Below are 22,559 nucleotides of genomic sequence, written 5' to 3'. Positions count from 1 at the left end.
CGCGTTCCGCAGGAGCAAGCCGACGCCAGGCGGACAGAAGCCGGGCCGGGCGCGCCCCTCAGGCTGAGGGAGCCGGCGCTCTGAGCCCCTGAGGCGGCGGCGGCGGGAGCCGGTCAGAGGGGGCGGCCCCTGGCGGCGACGCCCCCGAGCCCAGCCCTGCCTGGCCGCGCTCCATCCTCAGCCGGAGCCCGGGCTGCCCTCGGACGCGCCCGCGGGGACTGAGGGGGGCTCCGCGGGGGCGGGAGGCGAGCCCGCGCCGCCCGGTGCTCCGCGTCCGCTCCGGACCCGCACCTGAGCCGGGTCCCGCCTCCGCTCGGGACCACGCTGGACCCGCCTCCCGGCCTGGGTCCCACCCTCCGCTTGCAGGTGGGCTGCGGCGCCCGGCCCTCGGGCGGTGGGCGGCGGGGAAGGAGGTGAGCGGCATCCGCGCCCGCTGCCGCTCGGGTGCCGGTGGCCGCGCCGTCGTCCCTTTCCCGCACCCGGGGAGCCCTCCCAGCCGCCGCCGCCGCCGCCTGCTCTCTTCGGGACACCATGGAGCTCTCCCCGTCGTCCGGAGGAGCCGCGGAGGCGCTGTCGTGGCCGGAGATGTTCTCGGGGCTGGAGTCCGACTCGCCGCTGCCCCCGGAGGATCTGGACGCGGTCGTCCCAGTCAGCGGGGCAGTGGCCGGTGGCATGCTGGATCGGATCCTTCTGGAGTCGGTGTGTCAGCAGCAGAGCTGGGTCCGGGTGTATGGTAAGGATCACAGGCCGTCTGTCTTAAAGCCTGGCATTTCTCTCTTTCCTTGGGCTCCGTTGCATTCCCAGTGCCCATCCATCCTAGGTCAGTTGCCCACATCCCCTTTTGTTTCAGGAAATGCATTTTTGACAAGTTTATCCAATATAGCGCCTGGGTATGTGACTCAGTAGGATCTTTGGACCTCTTTAGATATCCACAGTAAGTTTATGGAGTTGAGCTATTCACACGTAATTCTTAGGTGTTTAATTAAGGGCACTTGCTTCAGAGTCTTTAGGAAGGTTTGGTGGAACAAGGCACAAAACCAAGTGAATGGGATTTCATTTCCTTCTGTTGAGTGAAGCAAGTGTGGGAATGAAGATATGAAAAGGCTTAATAGAAGATGAGCTAATGGATGAAAACAAACAAAACAGTGCAAGAGAGAGAGCCCCAGCCCAAATTCAAGGCTTTGGTAGCAGTAGATTTACGTACAGCTTTTCTTTGAACCTTAATACCCTCTTATCCTGAGTGCATAGATTGTTTCAGATTGCGCTATTGTTTCTGGTTTTCATTGTAAAGAGACTGGGTTGCCACTCAGCAGGTTTAAAGTGATGAACACACTAAAAACTTTCCCTTTCTGCATTCCTAGTAACCACCTTTTAAATTAAAACTGAATGATGGTTTTCTATTAAGGCAAGGCTATGACAACATTAAAATGCTGGTTTTGAAAACTCATAGCCCAAGGATTTGTAGTCTGCATTCACAGTTTAGCTGTGCCGTTCCAAAATCGTGAAATAGCAAGATGTTTATCACTTAGTTCACGTGACCATAAAAGACATAAGTAATGTGGAAGAATATAAGATGACCAGTTTGAAGCATGTGGGATCAAATACAGTGTAGAAATGCTATTCTGCAATTATGTTCGCTAAGCCTGTTAGTGATCAGTGTATTATTTATTATTTGCTTTCATGCTTCCAAATAGGATCTGTGCTTTACAATTCAAGACCAACTTTTGAATGGTTTACAAGTTGTCTTTTGAAGGGTTCAGTTGACTTCAAGACTTCATGTCTAACTCTGTGAGAAAGCTCTCAGACATTTGAGTTCTTGCCTCAGTTCTGTCACTAGATTATTAAACAATTTAGGGCAGATTAGGTCACTTTTTTTTGCCTCAGATTCCATATCTATAAACTGAGTGGATTAAATATTTTGTAAAGGTCCTTTCAGTCATAAAAATCAGCAACTTATAACTAATTCTTAGGAATTTCAGTATATACCACTTTGTAATTTTGCTGGGGTTTGTGTGTGTGTGTGTGTGTGTGTGTGTGTGTGTGTGTGTGTGAGAGAGAGAGAGAGAGAGAGAGAGAGAGAGAGAGAGAGAGAGTTAAGGCAAGAAATTGGGAACTGATGCAGGGTTGCTCATGTTATTCTCAGCAGATTAAAAGCTTTGGTGCCTGATAGTCCATGTCTGCTAATTTAGTTTAGCTGTTCACTTATAAAAGGTTGATGAACGTCTAAAAGAAATGATCATAAATTGGAATATATTATGGTTACATTCTGCTATTGTATGTTTTTGTCTGTATACACTTTGACATATTGTTGTAACCCCCCAACCCCAAGCTGAAGACCAACCCTGGGCCTTGCACTTGATAGGTAAGTGCTCTACCACTGAGCTAATTCCAACCCCCCCTTTTTTTTTAAATGATAGAGGTAGGACCATTTTCCTATAAGAATATATGATAATTTGGTAAATGAATGTTCAGAAAGTTGGGTGTTCTAGCAGTTATTTTAAATATCATCCTTCACATGTAAGTCTTATACATTTATACTATTTTGTTTTGATAGTCTGTTCTAGAACTTGACTTGTATGCATGTTTTTGCACATACATAAAACACACCCACCAGACACATTTACACTTAGAAATTAGTATTGTACAACTAGGGCTAAAAACCTGATGGTTTTCTTTTTGGTTTTGCCACAGCTTGGTTGACACTTAACTTTGAGTGAGTTGTTTTTAACCCCCTGGTTCCAGGTGTCTTCATGCAACCTGGAATCTGGAATAGTTGGCTTACATGCACATACATTCATACACAAGAAGGTATTCAGAGGGAACATTTTTATGTCAAGTGCAGAATTTTCACTGCATCGTCTCACTTTTTAAAAAATGTGTGGCTTCTGGCAGTTAATTAAAAATTGTTTTTATTTACTCTTTACTTCTAAGAAAGTTCACCCTGTACATTGCTTTGGTTGTTCATAGTTGATTACAAACATTCCATACTAAATGACTCTTGGCTGTTTTGGGGTAGTTTTAAAATTGTCTATTTTATGATTATTTGAAGTCAGAATAACAGAATGTGGAAAATCAGTTTTTAAAACCACATTTATTATTTAGATAGGGTCTCACTATGTAGCCCTTGTCGGCCTGCAACTTGACATGTAGACCAGGCTGGTCTCAAATTCACTGGGATCTGTCTCTACCTCCAGGGTACTGGGATTAAAAGCACAAACCACCAAGGCCAGCTGGAAAGTACAAATTTAAGGAATATTTGTTTTTCTTGCTTCTTGTCTGCTTTGTGTATTCAAACTGATTCTCTTGGGTCATCTTTGATCTTCTACATAATTTAAAGAGATATTATTATTATTATTATTATTATCATTATTATTATTATTATTATTATTATTATTATTATTATTGTCTACCTATTTCAAAGAAACCCGGGAATTGGGAACCTTGTGTAGAATACATGGCTGGAGTTTGAGAACCTGGCTTCTTAATTCTGGCTTTGTCACAAATTTGTTCTCTAATTTTGGACAAATAGTTTTAATTTCCTTGGCTCTTAAGTTTGTGCATCAGATGTAGAATCTGGTTTAATTGGTCCCATTATTTAACTACTACTTGACTTACAAATTCTATCCTGACTTTTGAAGCCAGTCACTGAATAAGCTGTTAATTCAGTGCTTTTTTAAATCATTGTCGTCAGCAGGACTCTTGGGAAGTACTTTTATCAAAAGGTTAGTGAACTGAATTGAAAGAAGGAAAGTCAGACTGAGATATGTATTTGCTTGGGATGGTGTCACACATTAGGAAGGTAGGGGTAAGATGCTGCTCAGGTCTGGTTTACACAGACCTGCATGGTTTTAAAGGTAGACTCTACTGAAAAATGGTGTGGAGTGATGCTGGATGCTGGCTACAGCTCATATCCTCTTGAGACATCTTTGAAAAGCGCTAACAGATATTTCTTTCTTCTTAAGGTTATGGCACAGAAATTTTTAGGAGCAGTAGTTCCTTAGTCTACTTCACAAATCTGAAGACTGGCACTATATTTACTTTGTGGTTGACAGGTTTTACTCTTTGGTTGTTAATACATCCAGAGCTTTGTGTATTTCCATGATTTGGAAAACTTTTTTGGGATATGTTCAGAGCTTTGTAGTAGGTGGATCTATAATTAGAGCACAAACAAATGCAAGTCTTTGAGACACAGCTAGAAGAAAATGTTTATGCTGTCCTTTATTTGAATAAAGTGTTTCATTCCAGTATTACAGTCATTGTGCCCATGTCCTGTTAAGAGTAAAAATTTTTGACACTAGGTAGTCTGTCTTGTTTATAGTCTTACCTTGCTCCTCCTTATTGTCATCAGGTCTAGCAGATAGGTCCTTTGCCTCATAATAAATAGGTGTTGAATATTAATTCATCTTCCTTCCCTTTGACCATTTAGAGCTCAACCTGATTGATTTTATGGGTGGTAGACTAGCTTAAACAAAGACATGCCACAAACATCTAAATATGGATTCAGAACCCAAGAGCATCAAATGGAGAACATTTCCCAGATATTTATAGCGTCAAAGCAAAGTCAATTGGCTGCAAAAGCTCAGCAGGCTAGCAAAAGGAAACGTGAGCGGCAAAGTCAGCCTTACTGTCTATGCTTTCTGGTAAACAATGAGAACATTAAAACAAATTGCTTCACCGTGAATGGATGGCAAGAGTGGGATACCCCCGGAGTGATTTAAGCTACTCTAGAATTGTCTGAGGTAGTACTCTGCACTCATCGGTGTAACAGGTTTCCCAAGCATGTGCACTGATGACTCTTGGAGAATTAGATACCAAGTACCTTAAAGAGTGAACAAGAATCTTGTACTTTAAAATAGTGATATTACTGTTAGGATTTATCTCAAGTATTTAGTTAATAAAATGAGTAACAACATTATCATTAAGTTAGTGTAGATCTCTGTTTTTATTGATTGCCAAAGGAAGCTGCTGGAAAGTTTCTAAAAGTTGGTAGGTACTATTTCAGCAAACAAAAGAAAGAGGAATTTAATTATACTGCATTAAGTACCATGGACTTCCAGAAATATAAACAGTGGGAGTTGGTAAGCATTTCTCCTGTGAGCTGATGGAAGTCTTATGTAGTTGTAGTATATGGTATTTAATGTTTCAGGGATTAAGTTAAGATGAAGTCTAGTTTTTGCAATTATAGAAACTTGGTATTTATTTAAGATGTTATACCCAGCAGCAAGTCCAGCAAGCTGTTTCACTATGGCCCACTATGTTTTTTTTTTTTTTTTTCTTTCTTTCTTTCTTTTTCTTTTTTTCTTTCCTGAGATAAGGTTTCTCATTGTAGTCCTGATGTCCTAGAACTTGCTCTGTAGACCAGGCTGGCTGACCTCAGAAATCTGCCTGCCTCTGCTTTCTGAGTGCTGGGATTAGGGATTAAAGGCTTTCAAACAACACTTGGCTTCATTTTGGCTCACTATGAGTTAGATGTGGTTCAATCACTGGCTTTTAATAGGATGTTTTTACTTTGGATATTGTAAGTGACTAATTCTTTTTCTTGTCTTTCCTTTATTTTTCGCCTCCCCTGCCCTCAGTCACTCATTCTTACATGCTTCAATGTAGCCTCTTTTATAATAACATATACCTGAATGAAGTTGTTCAATCAAGTCTGAATGTTTTTGACGCTCTATATAATTGGTCGGTAGAAGAAAGATCAGTGAATATGTATCATATGCATCCCCAAACATGTTCACATTACTTGGTTGTTTTAGTTTTCTTAATATTGTTAGTTGAACTATTACAAGTGAGTAATAATATTTTAGAATCTTAAGCTTGAGTCCAGTGTTTATAATCTGCCATTGGTTCTGGATGTTGTTGTTCAAATCATTTGTGTGTGTGTGTGTGTGTGTGTGTGTGTGTGTGTGTGTGTGTGTGCGTGCGCACACATATGGGGGCCAGCACTGGATGTGAGCTTTTGGCTTTATTATTACTTTAAAATGGTGTCGCTCACTGAGCCAAAATCTAGCTGTTTTTGCTAGGCTGGCTGGCCTGCTGGTCAGTGAGCTTTTAAAGATCTGCCTGTCTCTGCCTATGTCTTACCTTTTATGTGTGAGTTGGGGATTTGAAATCAGTTCCTCATACTTGCTGAGGAACTATTCTAACCCACTGAGCCATCTTCTCAGGTTTTCCAAATTCACTTTGTATGTATTAAGAGTTCTTTATTGACTGTGTGTGGTGGTACATAATTGTAATCCCAGCACTAGGAAAGTTGAAGGAGGAGGATCTTGAGTTCAAGTCCAGTCCTGGCTCCATAGTAAAAAGCAAATAAATGAGTTCTTCTTTCAGATCATAGAGACCTTCCAAGAAAATTTTATATAATGTCAAATTCAAATAGCTCCATTTTCTTGAGAGAAAATTTCTCACATTGTATGTTCTATTAATATTCAGTTCATGGATAATAGTGAACAATTTCTTTTATATTATCCTAGTACAGTTCTAGTTTCTGTTATTGATTCATTATTACCTTATTTTCATAGAATTATAGTATCTTTCATTGACTCTAATTGTGTATCTATAATCTCTCCCTCAGTCATTGTACAGTTTTGACTTAAAAAGTGATTTTAGAAAGCTTGTGTGTGTGTAGCATATACACAGTGACATAAAATCTCTACTGACATTTAGAAAAATCGTCAGGAATCAGTCATGTTAATATTTCTGCAGTCAAACTAAGTGCCCTAAAACTATAACTGCATTAGTGTAGGTTAGAGACTTCTGTGAGAGAAGATACCAACAAAATTGAGGTTTTCAGAGTTTGTTGATTTAGATCACAGATTTGGAAAGAAGGACTTGTATAAATTTTCCAACATAAGTAATATAAATGTATGCAAGAACTCCCTTGATCTTTTTCACATCATAAAATTGAGTGGTCATATTTTGTTGTTGTTGAGGAGGGTCCTACTGTGTTAGGTTGACCTGAAACTCAACTATGTAGCACAGGCTGCCTTAAAATTTGTGATGATTCTCCTGCTGTAGCCTTCTGAATGATGTTATTATATGCATAAGCCACCATACCCAGTTTTTTGAGTACTCATGAAATTGTTTTCTATTATGTTAGTGGAAATAAATTCCCGTCATTACTGAGGAAAAGGAACTCACATGACTTAGATAGTAGGCTTTCCTGAGATCACTGAAGTGACAAGGCAGTGCTTTCTGGTTCTTTGTTTTCATTAGAAAGAAGGATGAGTTAAGTTGGAGCATAGGGTTTTATGTAATTGTTCTATACAGTTGCTCTCTCTGGTAGCGTAAAGTGATTTGATCACCCTTTAAGTAGGTTAACCACAAAAAAAAAAAAAAAAAAAAAGCATCAACTAAAGTCTGAGTTAGTACAGAAAAAAAACTTAGCCATTTGTTCCCTCATTGTATTTTTATTGAAAAAACTTCCAAGTAGCTAGAGGTGTTTGGTCTTGTTAACTAGGAAGAGGGGTTTGAAGTGTGCTGAAGGCGCTACTGAAATTGCTTCACTGGTTTTGGCAGAGGGATAATTGCTCTCTGATGTTTGGAAAAAAACACTTTTCCCAAAGGCTACCAAGTGCTGCTGAAAAACAGTAGGTAGAGAACTCTACAAATTTAATATAGCTTGTTTTCTAGGAAAAAGGCAACCTTGAAGAAGTGTTTGAAAGAAAATAGAAAAGAAACAGCAAATGATAAGTATACAGTAAGAAAACAAAACTTAAACCCTTGAAGATGCAACAAAACTTCATTTGTTAGATTATTTTATTTGTATAAATCTTTTGCCTGTATATATGTATGTGTACCACATGTGTGCCTGGTACTGTGGAGGTCAGAAAAGGGCATTAGATCCTCTGGAGTTATGGATGGTTGTAATTCACATCTGGGTGCTAGGAATCAAATTGAGATTCTCTGCAAGAGCAACAAGTGCTCTTAACTACTGAGCCATCTTTCTAGTCCCCATTTGTTAGATTATTATATTGAAGTTATGATCTTTCTTATTTTTGCCGCATAATTAGTTATTAGGAAATTAAGTTTTCTGCCCTTTCTTACCAAATCACTCTTAATTAGTTTTTCATTTGCCATTCTTCTAAGGTTCTAGTTTAGACACTGATTGAACTTTTATCTATCAATAGTTATCTTTAGTGTTTCTCAAGTTGTAGCCTTGTTGTGTTACTTGCAGTAGGCTTCCCCCATTTGTGAGCCTAAGGGTTTGGCAATACTTATGGATAGACAGTGGGATTGTGAACAATTTAGAGAAGAAAATATCTAGCAAAACAAGAAAATAAAATTCAGAGTAGTGTGAAAAGTTAAAAAGAAAATTTAAAGTTAGTAGTCCTAAGTCTTTGTCAAAACAGCCCCTTAAAAGATGTCCTCACCAGAGAGAAACTGGTTCAGGAAGTTTAGCTCATTTCCAAAATTGGAGACGAATTCCACAGTTTGTCAGGATTGGAACTCTTAACCTCAGATTCCTTAGCCTCCTGATTTAGCTTGTAGATCTTACTGCTTCCCTTAGGGAGATGACCTTTCAAGACGGAAGGTTAGGAAAACTCTACAGTGAGAAATACCAGATTGTTAGTTTCACAGTCTTTAAGGGAAATGCTGGAAGAACATTACCTAGGTAACAAAAACAAACCAAACATCCACAAAGCAGGAGGATGAGAGTAATCTCAGCAATCCTTTCAAGGTAGACCAGAAGACAAATTCCATGATTTTCATCTCTTTTGTCTTATTTCTTTAGGTATAATTTTTTTAAACTGTGATCTAAATTGATATTTTAAAGATATAACAAATGTTACATATGTGATGGGAAACCTAGATACACCTAGTAACTTTCTACCTTCTCCTTTAATTTCTAAGCTCCCTAATACATAATCATTACATTCAATATTTTGTGATTGTAACTATGATCTGTGCTTCATGTGAAGAATTTGAAATTTGGAAAATCCAAGGAAAGTTTAAATAATCTGTAAATCTGCCTCTAAGAAGTAAAGTAGCCTTTAATGTTTTATTCTATTTTTTTCCCTGTGCAAATATTTGGTGTCATACTGCATGTGTTCAGTATTCTGCTTTTTTCTCTTCACAGTTTTCTCTTCACATATTTTTTTCAGGTTATTGAAAATAGTAGCATTTTCAAATATATTTTTAATTTAATTTTTTAGAAAATAGGAAATACATTCTTTCATTTTAAAATTTAAAAAAATAGAGGTGAATATTTCTTGAGCTGTCACCCACCCTTCCTTTCTAGCCCCTCTACTTGTCTCATCTGATCAATAAATCATTGAAAATTTTATTAATTTTCCTTTTCCTTGTTAAAGTCTACAGAGGGAAAGCTTAAAAAATTCTGCTTTAAGTAGGAACCAAGATATTTAATTAAAAAAAATTAAAGGAACACAACAATGACAGCAATGATAGTTACATATCTGTAATTCCTGTACTCAAGAGGCTGAGGCAGGACAGTTGGTTACAGGTTTGAGGCCAACCTGGACTACATAGTGAGTTCCAGACCAGCTGGTTTACAGCATGAAACCTGTTTAAAAAAAAAAAAATTAAGGATTTTTATTTCATGATATTAGTGAAATGGTGAGCAAATTTGCTAGGAGTTCAGGGTCTAGAGTGAGTTTTTAATTGTTTTATATTTGGATGGATAATATAGATTTTTACTGTTTATATTCATTTTCTCTGTTTTATATATGACAATCCAGTTACAAGTATTGATTTGATCTATAACTTATTACTCTCTGTCCTAGTATTAATGTTTGGCATATATTTATTTTCTATCACTTTATAAAGAAATTTCTCATTTTTTTCTTTCTTTTTCTTTTCTTTTTTCTTTTTTTCCTGAGACAGGGTTTCCTTGTGTAGCCCTGGTTGGACTAGAACTGAGATCTGCCTCCCTCTGCCTCCTGAGTGCTGGGATTAGAGGTATAAGACACCATGCCTGACCTGAGAGCCCTTATTTTTTAATAGTATATAATGCATAGATGAATCATAATTTGCTTAATTAGTTCCTAGGTTTTGTAGTTACAAGAGATGTTTTGATGAATAATCTTGAATGTAAGCCATATTGCTTATGTACAATTTTATATATATAAGAAAAATCCATAGAATTTCTGGGTAAGTGTATAATTTCAAAAGACATTGCCACATTGCCTTCCTTCAGAAGTTTGTTTGTATTCATCAACAGTATATGAAGCATGCTTGAATCTCCAAATACAAGGAGTTAAAATTTTTGATTCTGACTGTGTGAAAGGTTAAAAATAAATTTACCCATAAGTTGTATAGACCAAGTCTTCAATATTTTCTCTTCTGGTCTCTTTGTCTCTTTATATTCATGAGCCAGTATTAATCCTGCTTTATTTACAACATGGAAATATAATTTGCTAGCAATTAAATTGTAATCATTATTAACTGTTTAACTTATTTAGTGATTCTCCCTTTTAGACATTAATGCATTAAAATTTTTTGGTGGTGTTGAGTGTTAGGCAACTTAGCCCTATTTCAGATGTTTGTGAAGATGCCAGAGTAGCATATGTCTTTATGTCCAAGTCTTTGAACAGAGCTTCTGTTTATTTAAGCTGAAATGTCTCCAAAGATCTGAGACTTAGTGTCAGATTGGTGCAACCTTCCTGACAAGAAATTATACTAGTGGTATAGAAAATGTGGCTCATAATTCTAGCACTTTATGCCATATTGTTACTTAGAACATAGCTTCAGGGAGTTCCTTACATATTGCTTAGCATTTATTAAATAACCTCAGGGTCTTAATGCTTTAAAACTGGTCTTCAAAACTGGAATTATTTTTCCAATGGTACTTAATTTTGTTAATGCCATATTTTAGCTTATTTTTACTTTAAAACTTTTATTTTATTTTATGGGTATTGATATTTTGGTATTTTCATGTATGTCTGTTCTCCATATACATGTCTGGTGCCTGAGGGGACCAGAAAAGGGAGTTGGCTTTAATTAGAAGTGAGTCAGTTTTGTTCAGTAGTTTGATGATTGATTAGTTTGTCTCAATTGATAGACCTTGAAAAAGGGGACTACTGACTAATAAGATGTGTTTCATATTCTAAAAAATGACTTTGGGCTGGGCATAATGTTGCATACCTTTAAATTCCACTGAGTTTAAGACAGCCTTGTCTGTATAGCTTTTCCAGGCTAACCAAGGCTACATAGTGAGATCTGGCCTCAGAAAAAAACAGTCTCATCTTCAGCCCCATAGCAGGCTACTTGCAGGGGCCTGTCCTCTCTCTCTGAGTCCATTCCCTTAGGACTTTGCTAAAATTGGTGGCAGATCCAGCTTTCCTCTATCCTGTGGACCCTTTCACACCTCACCCTTGCCCATTCCCATTTCTTTGTGTCAGCCTGCATCCCCTAGAAATATGTTTTACCTGGAACCCCCAGTGGCTGCACTTGGTAGGGATTCAGAAGCACTCTGTACCAAGCAACCCACAGCCACAGCCACCACACTCTCCTGAGATCCAGAGAGGGCAACAGAAACCAAGGAATGAAAACCTTACCAAACAAAGACCAGATATTAGTACCTATACTTAGTATTACAGTTGTCCCAAACCCAGATGCCTAGACACCAGCATAGAACCAGTCAGTATACCTACACTAGAACCCAGCAACCCTACTACAGTAGGACTTGAATAATGCAATATATATAGCTGAAACACAAGTCAAGGACTCCAAAGTAGTTATTATAGAGATGCTTAAGGACCTAAGGACCTTAAAGAGGAAGTGAACATATCAATTAGTGAAATCTGTAATGATACAAACAGTAGAATGAAGCAAAGAAAACTGTTCAAAACTTGAAAATAGCAATATACTGACTGAGAGAAAACTGGATATAACATTTAATAAGTTAAATGAAAACCTCAGGGGTAAACCTTACCAACAGAACACAAGAGACAGAAGAAAGAATAATTAGGCATGGAAGACAAGATAGAAGAAATGGATACCTCAGTCAAAGAAAATGTTAAATCTAAAAAAAAAAAAAATTCCAGACATAAAACTGTAGTGAGATAGTTCTGACCACACCCATTGGGGGGTGGAGCCATGGGCGGAAGTGACCTATGGAAGGAGGTCTGAGGAAGAACCCCGGGAACACGCTCTTGCTGGAGGGACTCAGACAGGAGAGCATCCGGTGGAATTTTCTGGTGTTCATCTGTCTAGGTTGTAAGTTATTTTTCCCTGAATAAACATCTATTCAGCCTATTTGTTTATCCTGATCTGTGGAAGGAGACAAAGTATCTCACTACACAAAACTTTCAGGAAATATGAAAAAATATGAAAAGAAAAGACCCAATATATGAATGAATCCTAGAAATAGAGGAAGAAGGAGAAGCCCAGGTCAAAGGTACAGAAAATGCTTTCAACAAAACCATTGAAGAAAATTTCTCTAACCTAAAGAAGGAAGTGCCTGTCAAGATACAAGAAGTATGCAGAACACTACATAGACTGGAGCAGAAACGAAATTCTCCACAAAACATTTATAACAACATCAAAAAGAGTATTTAAAGCTCAAGGGAAAAAGATTAAGTAACATATAAAGGCAGATCTGACTTTGCAGTAGAGACTCTAAAAGCCAGAAGGGCCTGGAAGGATGTTCTACAAAGTCTGAGTCCACAGATGCCAGCCTAGATGATTATACCTAGCAAAACTTGTCAGTCACAATAGATGGCGAAAAAAACCAAAACAGTATTCCATGATAAAACCAAATTTAAGTAGTAGCTATCTATAAATCCAGTTCTACAGAAGGTGCTTCAACCTGAAGAGACAACCCACACCCAAGAAAACATAAGAAAAAAAAAAAAATAATCTCAGACCAGCAAATCAAACGGTGGTGGTGTGGGACACCAAATCATAACAACAAATTACAGGAATCAATAAACACTGCTCATTGATAACTCTCAAAATAATTGTCTCAGTTCCATAATAAAAAGACAAAGACTAACAGATTGAATTAAAAAATAGGATTCATCCTTCTCTTGTATCCAAGAAACATACCTCATGATAAAAGGGTGAAAAAAAGATATTCCAAGCAAATGGACTTAAGAAACAAACCAGTTTAGCCATTTTAGTATCAGATAAAATGGACTTCAAAACAAAAGTTAAACAGAAGAGATAGGGAAAGGACACTATTTGAGAAGTATATAGTGTTAGCCCTTCTGCTAAGTTTTGTTTTGCCATTCTAATTATACACTAAACACTAGGGCACCAAGTTCATAAAATTAATACTACTACAACTTAAATCACATATTGTCTTTCACACAAGTGAAACAAAGAAATCTTCCGCATCCTCAGTCATCAGGAAAACGCAAATCAAAACTGCTTTGAGATTTCTTCTTACACCAGTCAGAATGACCAAGATCAATAAAACAAATGATAGCTTATGGTGAGGATGTAGAGTGAGGGGGACACTTATTTTTGCTGATGGGAGTACAAACTTGTACAGCTACTGTAGAGATCAGTGTGGCAGTTCCTTGGGAACCTGGGAATAGATTTAGTTATACCTCAAGATCCAGCTATTACCACTCCCGGGCGTATTACCAAAGGACTCTATATTCTCCTACAGAGACACTTGCTTAATCATATTCATTGCTGCTCTGTTTATAATAGCCAGAAATTGGAAACAGATATTCATAATGGAGTACTATTTACTTAGTGGAGTATTACTCGGATGTTAAAAAACAAAATCATGAAATTCACAGGTAAATGGATGGAGCTAAAAATTATAATCCTGAGTGAGGTAATCGCAGACCCCCAAAAGACAAACGTGTGTATTTGCTTTTATGTGGATCTTAACTGTTAGGAAGATAGGTAAAGAGTAAGAGAATCAGGGAAGGATGAATTTACTTAAGCTGTTAGCACAAGGAGCCCCATGGACTGTTGTGAAATATTATTTTAAGGTGTGTTACATGTTTATACTGTGGAACATTTGTTTTAATGATGCAAAGATGTGTTGCATTTTTTTATGTTGTATTTGTTTAACTCTGTGATGTAAGGAGTAAGATTTTTCCTCTTACCTCTGGTCTTGTCCCGCCACCGTGCCAGCCCCAATTAACACACTGAGACTCTGTATTTGATATAATGCTGTTGGCCAGTTACTTTTTTCTTATCGGCTAGCTCTGTCTTAAGTATTAGCCCATTTCTGTTAATCTACGTATTTCCACATGCTTTCATCTTACGGGGGAATGGGGCCTGTGTCCTGCTCTCTCCAGACTCCATGTTGACTCCTCCTTACTACTTCCTCTTTCCTCCTTGTCTCCTAGTCTCTCCTCTCTTGCTGGCCAACAGTGCTTTATTCATTAACCAGTATGAGAAACATATTTACAGAATGACATCTCCCATCACTGTGAAGCTGTGATTCTTTGTCTAAAACATTTGATTGGTCTAATAAAGAGCTGAACAGCCAACAGAGAGGCAGGAGAAAGGACAGGCGGGGCTGGCAGTCAGGCAGAGAGAATAAATAGGAGGAGAAATCTGTGAAGAGGGAGCAAAGAAATCAAGGATAGAGAAAAGAAGCAGCCAGCCACCCCACCACCCAGTCAGCCAGAGTAAGAGTGAAAGTAAGATTACAGAAATAAGAAAAGGAAAAAGCACAGATGCAAAAGGTAGATGGAGTAATATAGTTAAGGAAAGCTGGCTAGAAACAAGCCAAGCTAAGGCTGGACATTCATAAGCAATAATAAGCCTCTGTGTGTGATTTATTTGGGAGCTAGGTGGCAGGTCCCTCAAAAGAGTAAAGAGGAAAACAATAAAAAATGCCACCACCAGCAATGGATACCCCCAAATAACCCATGCTATTTATTGTCAAGGCTATTTGCTGCTCTCCACAAATGATGGTAAGGCCCTGTTTTTGAAGACTACACTTATACAACTCATTGAATATGGAGGAGTTGAACTGGTGCCCACTTAGAGCCTTCACCTCTGCTGACTAATATTCATGGTACTGGAAGGTACTCTGTATGCTACTAGAGGAGAAAGGTAAATGCCAATCCAGCTACAAACCCTTCAGTCTACAATGGTGATCTGCCTTCACGATAATGATCGTGCAGTAGTGACACACAGCTTGTGGAAGTAATCAGCCAATATATGATTGAGTTTAAGACCCACTCCATGAGATGGAACCCATATCCATGCTGCTTGGCTGACCAAGAGCCTAAGACTTAATAGCCCACAGACTTTTCTCCTAAAGCAGTGGTTCTCAAACTGGGCCACAGCCCCTTTGGAGTCCCATATCAGATATCCTGAATATCAGATATTTACATTGTGATTCATAACAGTAGCAAAATTACAGATTTGAAGTTTCAGTGAAATAATTTTATGGTTGGTGGTCACCACAACATGAAGAACTCTATTAAAAGATCACAGCATTAAGAAGATTGAGAACCACTACTCTAAAGGAATACAGCATTAAATGACATTCTACTACATGCATAGATCTATAATCAGTGTCCTCAGCCATTGTCAGAGAAGCTTCCTCTTGTAGCATATGGGAACAAAAGAGAGACTCAAAATGAGAGTATGTACAGTGAGAAACCTTAGAACACTCCATCCTAAATGGGACATCTCCATCAGACCATTCCCCTCAGAGCTCTGGGAATCCTATGGAAAAGGAGGCAGAAAGATTGTAAGAGCCAGTGGGGATGGAGGTCACTAAGAAAACAAGGCCTTCTAAACACAGCAGGACTGACACACATGTGAATTCACAGAGTCTAACTGTAGGAATATGCACAGGGCCTGCGCAGGGTCTAAGCCTGATTCGGTCCCGGTACTGAAAGGGGAAATGGACACAAGGCCCTATCCCTAATCCAGAAACTATTTCCAATCGATAACTGCTCACAAAGGAAAAATGAGTTTTCTTCAATGGAGTAGCACTAGGTACACAAACCACTTTTAAGGGCAGACTCCAGTGGTGGTTTTGGAGGCTCTTTATCATAATGCTTTGCCTGGGCATTATTTTTATTTTATTTATTTAATTGATTTCCATACAGGTCTTTTGTGTATATATTATGCTTTCCAATGTGTTCTTAAGGGATTTCTCAGTGTGTGACCATGTATGTCTCTGTGTCTGTGATGTGTTTCTTGTATTTTTTCATTCACTTTTTTCTTCTAATTTGTTTTGTCCTATTCCCGTTTGTTAGTTATTATCATTATAATTATTATTTGTTGTTGTTCTTTGCTTTTGTTTTTTTCCAGACAGGGCTTCTCTGTGTAGCCTTGGCTTTCCTGGAACTTGGCTGTAAGACCTGACTGGCCCCAAACTCAGAACTCAGATCTGCCTGTCTCTGCCTCCTGACTATTGGGATTAAAATCATGTGCCACCACTGCCTGGCTTGTTTGTTATTATTTCATCTTATTATTATGTTTTAGATGTGTTTTTGTAGTCTAATGGGAGAAAGAAAAGGGTGTGGATTTGGGTGGGTGGGGAGTTGAGGACCTGTGAAGAGTTAGGAGAGGGAAGACCATAATCAGAATATATTGTATGAGAACTATTTTCAATAAAAATGATTGAACAAACATCCATTTTTTTTTTCTAATGTTGTGAGTGGGCCATGTTAATCTTTCCTGTCTGTCTCAACCCTAATTTTGGTCCCATTGTCATTCATTAATCTGATTTCTGTCTTTGTAGATTAGTTTAGATGTTTAAATTTCTTTAAACAAATTAAATTGTATTTATTTATTTTGTGTGTGTGTGTGTGTGTGTGTGTGTGTGTGTGTGTGTGTGTGTGTGTGTGTGTGTTTGGGAGTTTTCTCCTTCTATCATGTGGGTCTGGGGCATTGAACTCAGGTTGCCAGGCTTGTGGCAAGTGCTTTTACCCATTGAACAATTCTCCCATTCCTAAAAAGTTTCATACAGGTGAAATCATATGATACAGAGGATGCTCATTCTAGTCTGGTTTCTTTTAGGACATTTTGAAAGTGATCTATTATATTACATGCAACAATAGTTAATTTCTTGTTTTGTTATGTAGGATATAATTGAATGGATATTCTTTTTGATGAACTTTTTGCTGTTCATTGTTTTACTATGATAGGTAATGGTAATGTGAATATTTATTTCTAGGTCTTTCTATTGACATGCAGTTTCATTTCTCTGGGCTGGTGAGTTATATGGTAGGTATATATTTAACATTCTAAGAAACTATCAAATTGTTTCCTTAGGAGATAGTGCCATTTTCCTACTAGCAGTGCTCAGTTCCAAATCCATATCTTCCTCAACATTTGGCATGACCAGTGTTCATTTTAGCATTTCAAGAGGTATGTAGTAATACCATTATTTAATTTACATTTCCCTAATGCTATTGAACATCTTTTCATATGCTTTACCAGAAATTCAAATATCCCTTTTAGTGATATATTAAATCTGAATACATGAGTTGTGTGTCTTCTTCATGTATCCTGGACACAATTTATTAGATATGTGATCTATAATTATTTTCCCCCTCTGTATCTTGATGGAGAGAGCACACAATTGGGAAAGCACTTGTATTGCAAGCATTAGGATATGAGATTGATTCCCCAAAACTCACATAAAAATGCCATGAGTGGTAATACGCAGCTGTAGTTCTACATCTCGGAGTATAGAAACAAAGAATGCCAGGTACTTGTTGACTAACCAGTATAGTCTACTGTACCCCCATCTCTTCTTGTAAATGGTATAATTAAAACTGGGAGTTTGTATTTGACTTGAATATATCATTGAAGTGCTTTCTCCCATCTTAAACATTGCTGTCTCCCAGCATTCCAAGTCGGTTCTTCTGGGATTAAGCTGAACTTCTCAGGCTCCTTACTAGTAGCTTTTGAATAATATTGTTACCTTACAAGAGGAGTGGCTTTTTATTTTTTATTTTTTATTTTTAAATAGAGAATAGGAGGTAAGAGTAGAGACCTGATGGGGGAACTGCATTGAGTCTACAAAACATTATGTTTTACCATAGATAGGATATTGATTAATGCTTGTATTTGTTGGCTCTTTGTAGATATTTTCATAGAAAAGGAAGTCTAAGTAAAAATAGGTATATTGGTAGATCTAATCTAAGGCAAAATTGTTTATGAGCCTGGTCTTTATAGAAGTGTTTTTGTTTAGTCAGGTAATCACAATCAGATAAACAGAACATTAACATGAAATTGTAACTTTAATAAGCACTTTAAATGCATAACTAAAATGATCAAATTTAGTAAGACAGTAGGGAAGGCCTTCGAGAAAGTTACATCAGCACCAACTCCTAAAGGGTGAATAGGGATTAATTAGGTGAAGGAGATTAGCCTGTGTAGAGGTCCTGGTTTAGTGAACATGGCAACTTTAAGGATTGTCATAAAGGCTACAGTGGCAGGAACACAATGTTGTGGGGATGGGGGTGGGAGTGGGGTTAAGATAAGGCTAGAGAAATACCTGTGTCAAAGATTTGGATCTGGAAGGTGATGGTGATATCTTTGCCATTTAAAAGACCCCTCTGGGTACAGTATAAAAGATAGATCCGTGTGCTGGGAGACCAGTCAGAGGGTTATTGAGGTAAAAGAAAGTGGTAGTTTGGGCCAAGGGAAGGGTGAAGAGATATGTAAGATATTTAGAAGATTAAAATGAGGAAGACTTGGTAAGGAAATAGGTGGGGGCAGGAGGTGGGGTAGTGTAGGTAGATGTCCCAAGTATAATTTGTGGCTTAATGATGAATAAATACTCTGATGAGAAGGTGGTGATACAGAGATTTCCACGGTGAATTGGAAGCATTTTTCTTTCTGCGAATTGTGATTTTATCCATTATAACCCTGCACAAATCAGACTTTTCTTTGAAGTCTTTTTTCTTTTTTTTTTTTTTTTTCGATACTGGGTATTGGGGGATATAGCCTCATGCTGTGCTATATAGATACACCTCCAGCTCCTCAAAGTCTTTCTTGATAGCCCTTTGACTATTTCCTCCATGGCTAAAAGAAGTGTATTGTTCTCTGGGCTTCTATTAAGTTTTACCTAGAGTTTTGTTATATATCTTTTCATCATATGATCTCTCGTCTACTACTTTTTTTGCATGTATTTCATTTCCTTTACTGTATTGAATATTGCTTATTGAAAGGGAATGTTATTCATTTAATATGTTTATAATTAAGTTAATCTTCAGAGGTTTTGTGAATAAATTCTTACTGCTTGCTCCAGTATGCTGTTTCTCTTGTTTTCCTTTGTAATGTAAACCTTATATTGTGTTTACAAGTGGATCAGGAACTTAGGTTCATAAAGTATGTGAGTGAAATCATGACAGATATTTTTCTTGAAGTCCTTTATAGCAATTGTGGCTCAAACAGGTATGACTTAGTCTGTTTTCACCAGCACAAAGCACTTAACTTGGCTTTCTTTTTGTCTCTTACGTTGTTATAATCTCTTTACTTGGTTCATATACTTTGTATATAACTGAAAACAAAAATAAGAACAAATCTTTGAAAAATAAAAACAAACCACAACAAACCAAACAAATTTGGTCCTATCCTCCTATTTAGCATTTTTCATTCACATTTACTTCCTTTTTGATTTTATCTTTGCTGAGGCTGGTTTTTGTTTTCTGGGTTTCTGTGCAGGTTTTGGAGATGGATGTCTTTGGGCCAAGCCTTTTTATAGGACTTAGTCATTACTAGACTGCCTCTTTTTTATTATGGTTCTCTGTACCTTGAAGACAAAGGACACCCTGAGTCATCTCAAAGATCATGGGGTCGGTGGAGCTGACTCCTGTTGTTATTGCTGAGATAATGGCTGCATGTACCACCAGCTTCATTCATAAAATGTTCAACAGAATTAATTTGAAATGTTAGGCAAATATGAAAATACCAATGTATTTTGTCAGCAAGCTGACTTTGTCTAATTTAAGGAAAAAATAAGGCAAATGCAAGCTTGTTCATCTGTCTTTCAAAGCCAGCACCAGAGTTGACAAAATAGAGCATGTGGGAAGGTACATTAAGTCAGAAAGAAATTGATGTGATTTGCTTTGATTGTGCTAATTAAAAAAATAGAGATCAAATGGATTGGGATTTGTAAATGATTTCAGGTATTTAGCAATGAAGAGCAGTGATGAATATATATAAACAGCAGCTCACAAGGGCATTTATCTGTTTCTGCCCTTTATGTAATCTAAATCAGCGTCCAGGAAGAAAGCCAATAAAAAAGGCTAGTTTATAAATTGACTGTACTAACTGTTGGAGGCAAATATCCGTGTATATGAAAGATACGTGTCAAAGAGCCAGGGCTTTCAGAACCAGGGAATATTTTGTTTCAATATTTCTCTCTCTCTGTGACTTAGATTTTTCAAATTTTATAATCTAGTATTCTTAAAAAAAAAGAACCAGTAATACTTTTATTTTTTTGTTCACAAAATACAGTAGAAGATCCTATTTAAATTTATTTTAAGATTTAAGCAAATTGACCACAATCTTGTGGTGATGTCAAGTATTGTCTAATGTATGGATGGAGAATACTAGGCTTTCATAATAAGGAGATATAACATGGATACTAAGAGTTAGCTTGTTGACCAAAATAATAGTTTCCCCAAAATAATTCCTTCACATCACTGAAAAATTTACCTGCTATACCTATTAAAAATGCAGAATCCCTGGAATTTCCTCCCCTTCCTTCTAGTCAAAATTTCTAAGCACTGTGTTAAAAAATTGCATTTGACAAGTGCCCAGAGATTTAGTTGTGTACTAAGTTTGAGATCTGGGAGAGAAGATCCAACAGATTGCATATATTGCTTTCCTGTTTAAGGTGGTTAAATTAGGAGATCTTTGTACTTAAGTATATCTGTTTTAAATTTAAGAACCAAATTGAGCTTTAATAGAGATTTGAATCCAAGCTAGTATATAATTACAGCACTAATGTTTTATTAGTTTCTCCTGAGGATGAAACTTGGACTTGCATTGTATAAATTCTGTTTGGCTAAGCACTGTAATACTTATAAAAACTGTTGCAGTGCTTGTTGAAATAAGAAAATACAGTAAGAGCTTGCCTCTGATCCCCATTTCCTTGTCCACTTTCTTAGCCCCTTTCCAAATGTAATTTCTTCTAAAAATTGGCCTTAATTTAAAAACATAGAAGGGAAAATGTGAAAGTGTGGTTGACATGCTATTTATATGATTACTGATTTGTAAGGTACGTTTATAAAGCAGATCTGTTTGTCTTAACCCATTTTCTCCAATTTATGATTTACTGTGGTTAATTCTATTGTATTGAAATTATGAGTTTAGCTCATTGGCTTTGGGAATAAAATGCTTATGGATGAGAAAATGAAGAATGTGTTTTCATCTCTGTCTTGTTTTCAGTAAAGTCATACCCAGGATCTGGGATAATATTAGAAGCCCTGCTGTTCATCTTACTTATTGAATTACTTATTGAATTTACTTATTGAAACTTTTTTGTTTTATTTTTTTGAGATGGGATTTCTCTGTGTCCTGGAATTCACTCTATAGACAGGGCTAGCTTCGAATTCACAGAGGTCCACCTGCCTCTGCCTTCTGAGTGCTGTGATTAAAGGTGTGAGCCACCATTGTCCAGCTATATTGAATAATTTTTAAGAAAACATACTGTAGAAGCAGAAGTGTTTATGTTGATGGTGATTTTGTGTGTATGTGAGTGTGTGTGTATTTATTTACATTTACAAACAGTAAAGATTTCTCTTTCTACATCTACGATAAATGAACTTGATTAAATGATACACTCCTTTTAACTCCTTATAATCAAATTAGAAAATAGTCTGATTATTCCTAAAAACAGTATCATGCTACTTTACAGTAGATTGCTTTTTTTCTTATTCTCAGCCATTGGCAACAATAGTTCTACTTTCTAACATTATACTTTTGCACTTTCAGCTGTGTGCAGGATGAAATAGTAGGATACACGTCCTTATATTTCTGATTTCATTAATTTAATATGTTTTTATTTGAGAGTTTTCCCATTTTTTTTAATGTTTGAATGTTTCATTCCTTTTCATTGCTGAGTAATATTCTGTTATAGGAACATATTGTACTTTATTCATTTATAAGTTGATGAATATTTGCTTTATTTTTGCAGTTGTGAATATACTTGTAATCACTGGTGTGTAGGTTTTTTGTGTGGACAAGTATCTTTTTTTTTCCTTGGGTAGATCACTAAGGAGTTATTATATTATATGATAAAGAATATATTTAACTCTACTCGGTTTTTTTGCTTGCTTTTATTTTTAGGCAGGGATTATGCAGCCCAGTGTGAGCTTGAACTTCTCATTTTACTGTCTCTACCTCCAAAGTCTTGGGATTACATGTGTGTACATGACATCTGTTATATATTTAATCTTATTATAAATTGCCAAACCACTTTTTACAGGGCTATTCTATTTTATGTTACATTACACATTGAAAGCGTAAATATTTTTTGAGTGAGGTGGCACGTGCTTGTAATCTTAGCATTTCAGAATCCACAGCAGAAAGAACATGAATTTAAGGCCACCTTGGGCTACATTTTGTAATGAGGTCCTGTTCAAATACATAACTAAATAAATATTTATATGTGTTTATGTAAATGTGTTGTGAATAAATCTATGTGT

General features: G+C 37.2%; 1 protein-coding gene across 3 annotated transcripts in view; it reads left to right on the top strand.

Moving 5' to 3' along the window:
• The first annotated feature begins 432 nt into the window (after positions 1-432).
• Positions 433-22,559, top strand: part of Rasal2 (RAS protein activator like 2) — a 270,356-nt gene continuing 248,229 nt past the window's right edge. Inside the window, exon 1 of one of the 3 annotated variants that reach the window (XM_051186049.1) lies at positions 433-733. In XM_051186049.1, coding sequence (XP_051042006.1) covers positions 532-733 — 202 coding nt within the window. In that variant the 5' untranslated portion in view covers positions 433-531. The remainder of the gene's footprint in view (positions 734-22,559) is intronic. The other 2 variants (XM_051186048.1, XM_051186050.1) reach the window with 2 other exon arrangements.

Source organism: Phodopus roborovskii, unplaced genomic scaffold, assembly GCF_943737965.1.
Source record: "Phodopus roborovskii unplaced genomic scaffold, PHOROB, whole genome shotgun sequence".
In the NCBI taxonomy this organism is placed as follows: Eukaryota; Metazoa; Chordata; class Mammalia; order Rodentia; family Cricetidae; genus Phodopus; species Phodopus roborovskii.
This window is presented reverse-complemented; position numbering and strand designations above follow the sequence as displayed.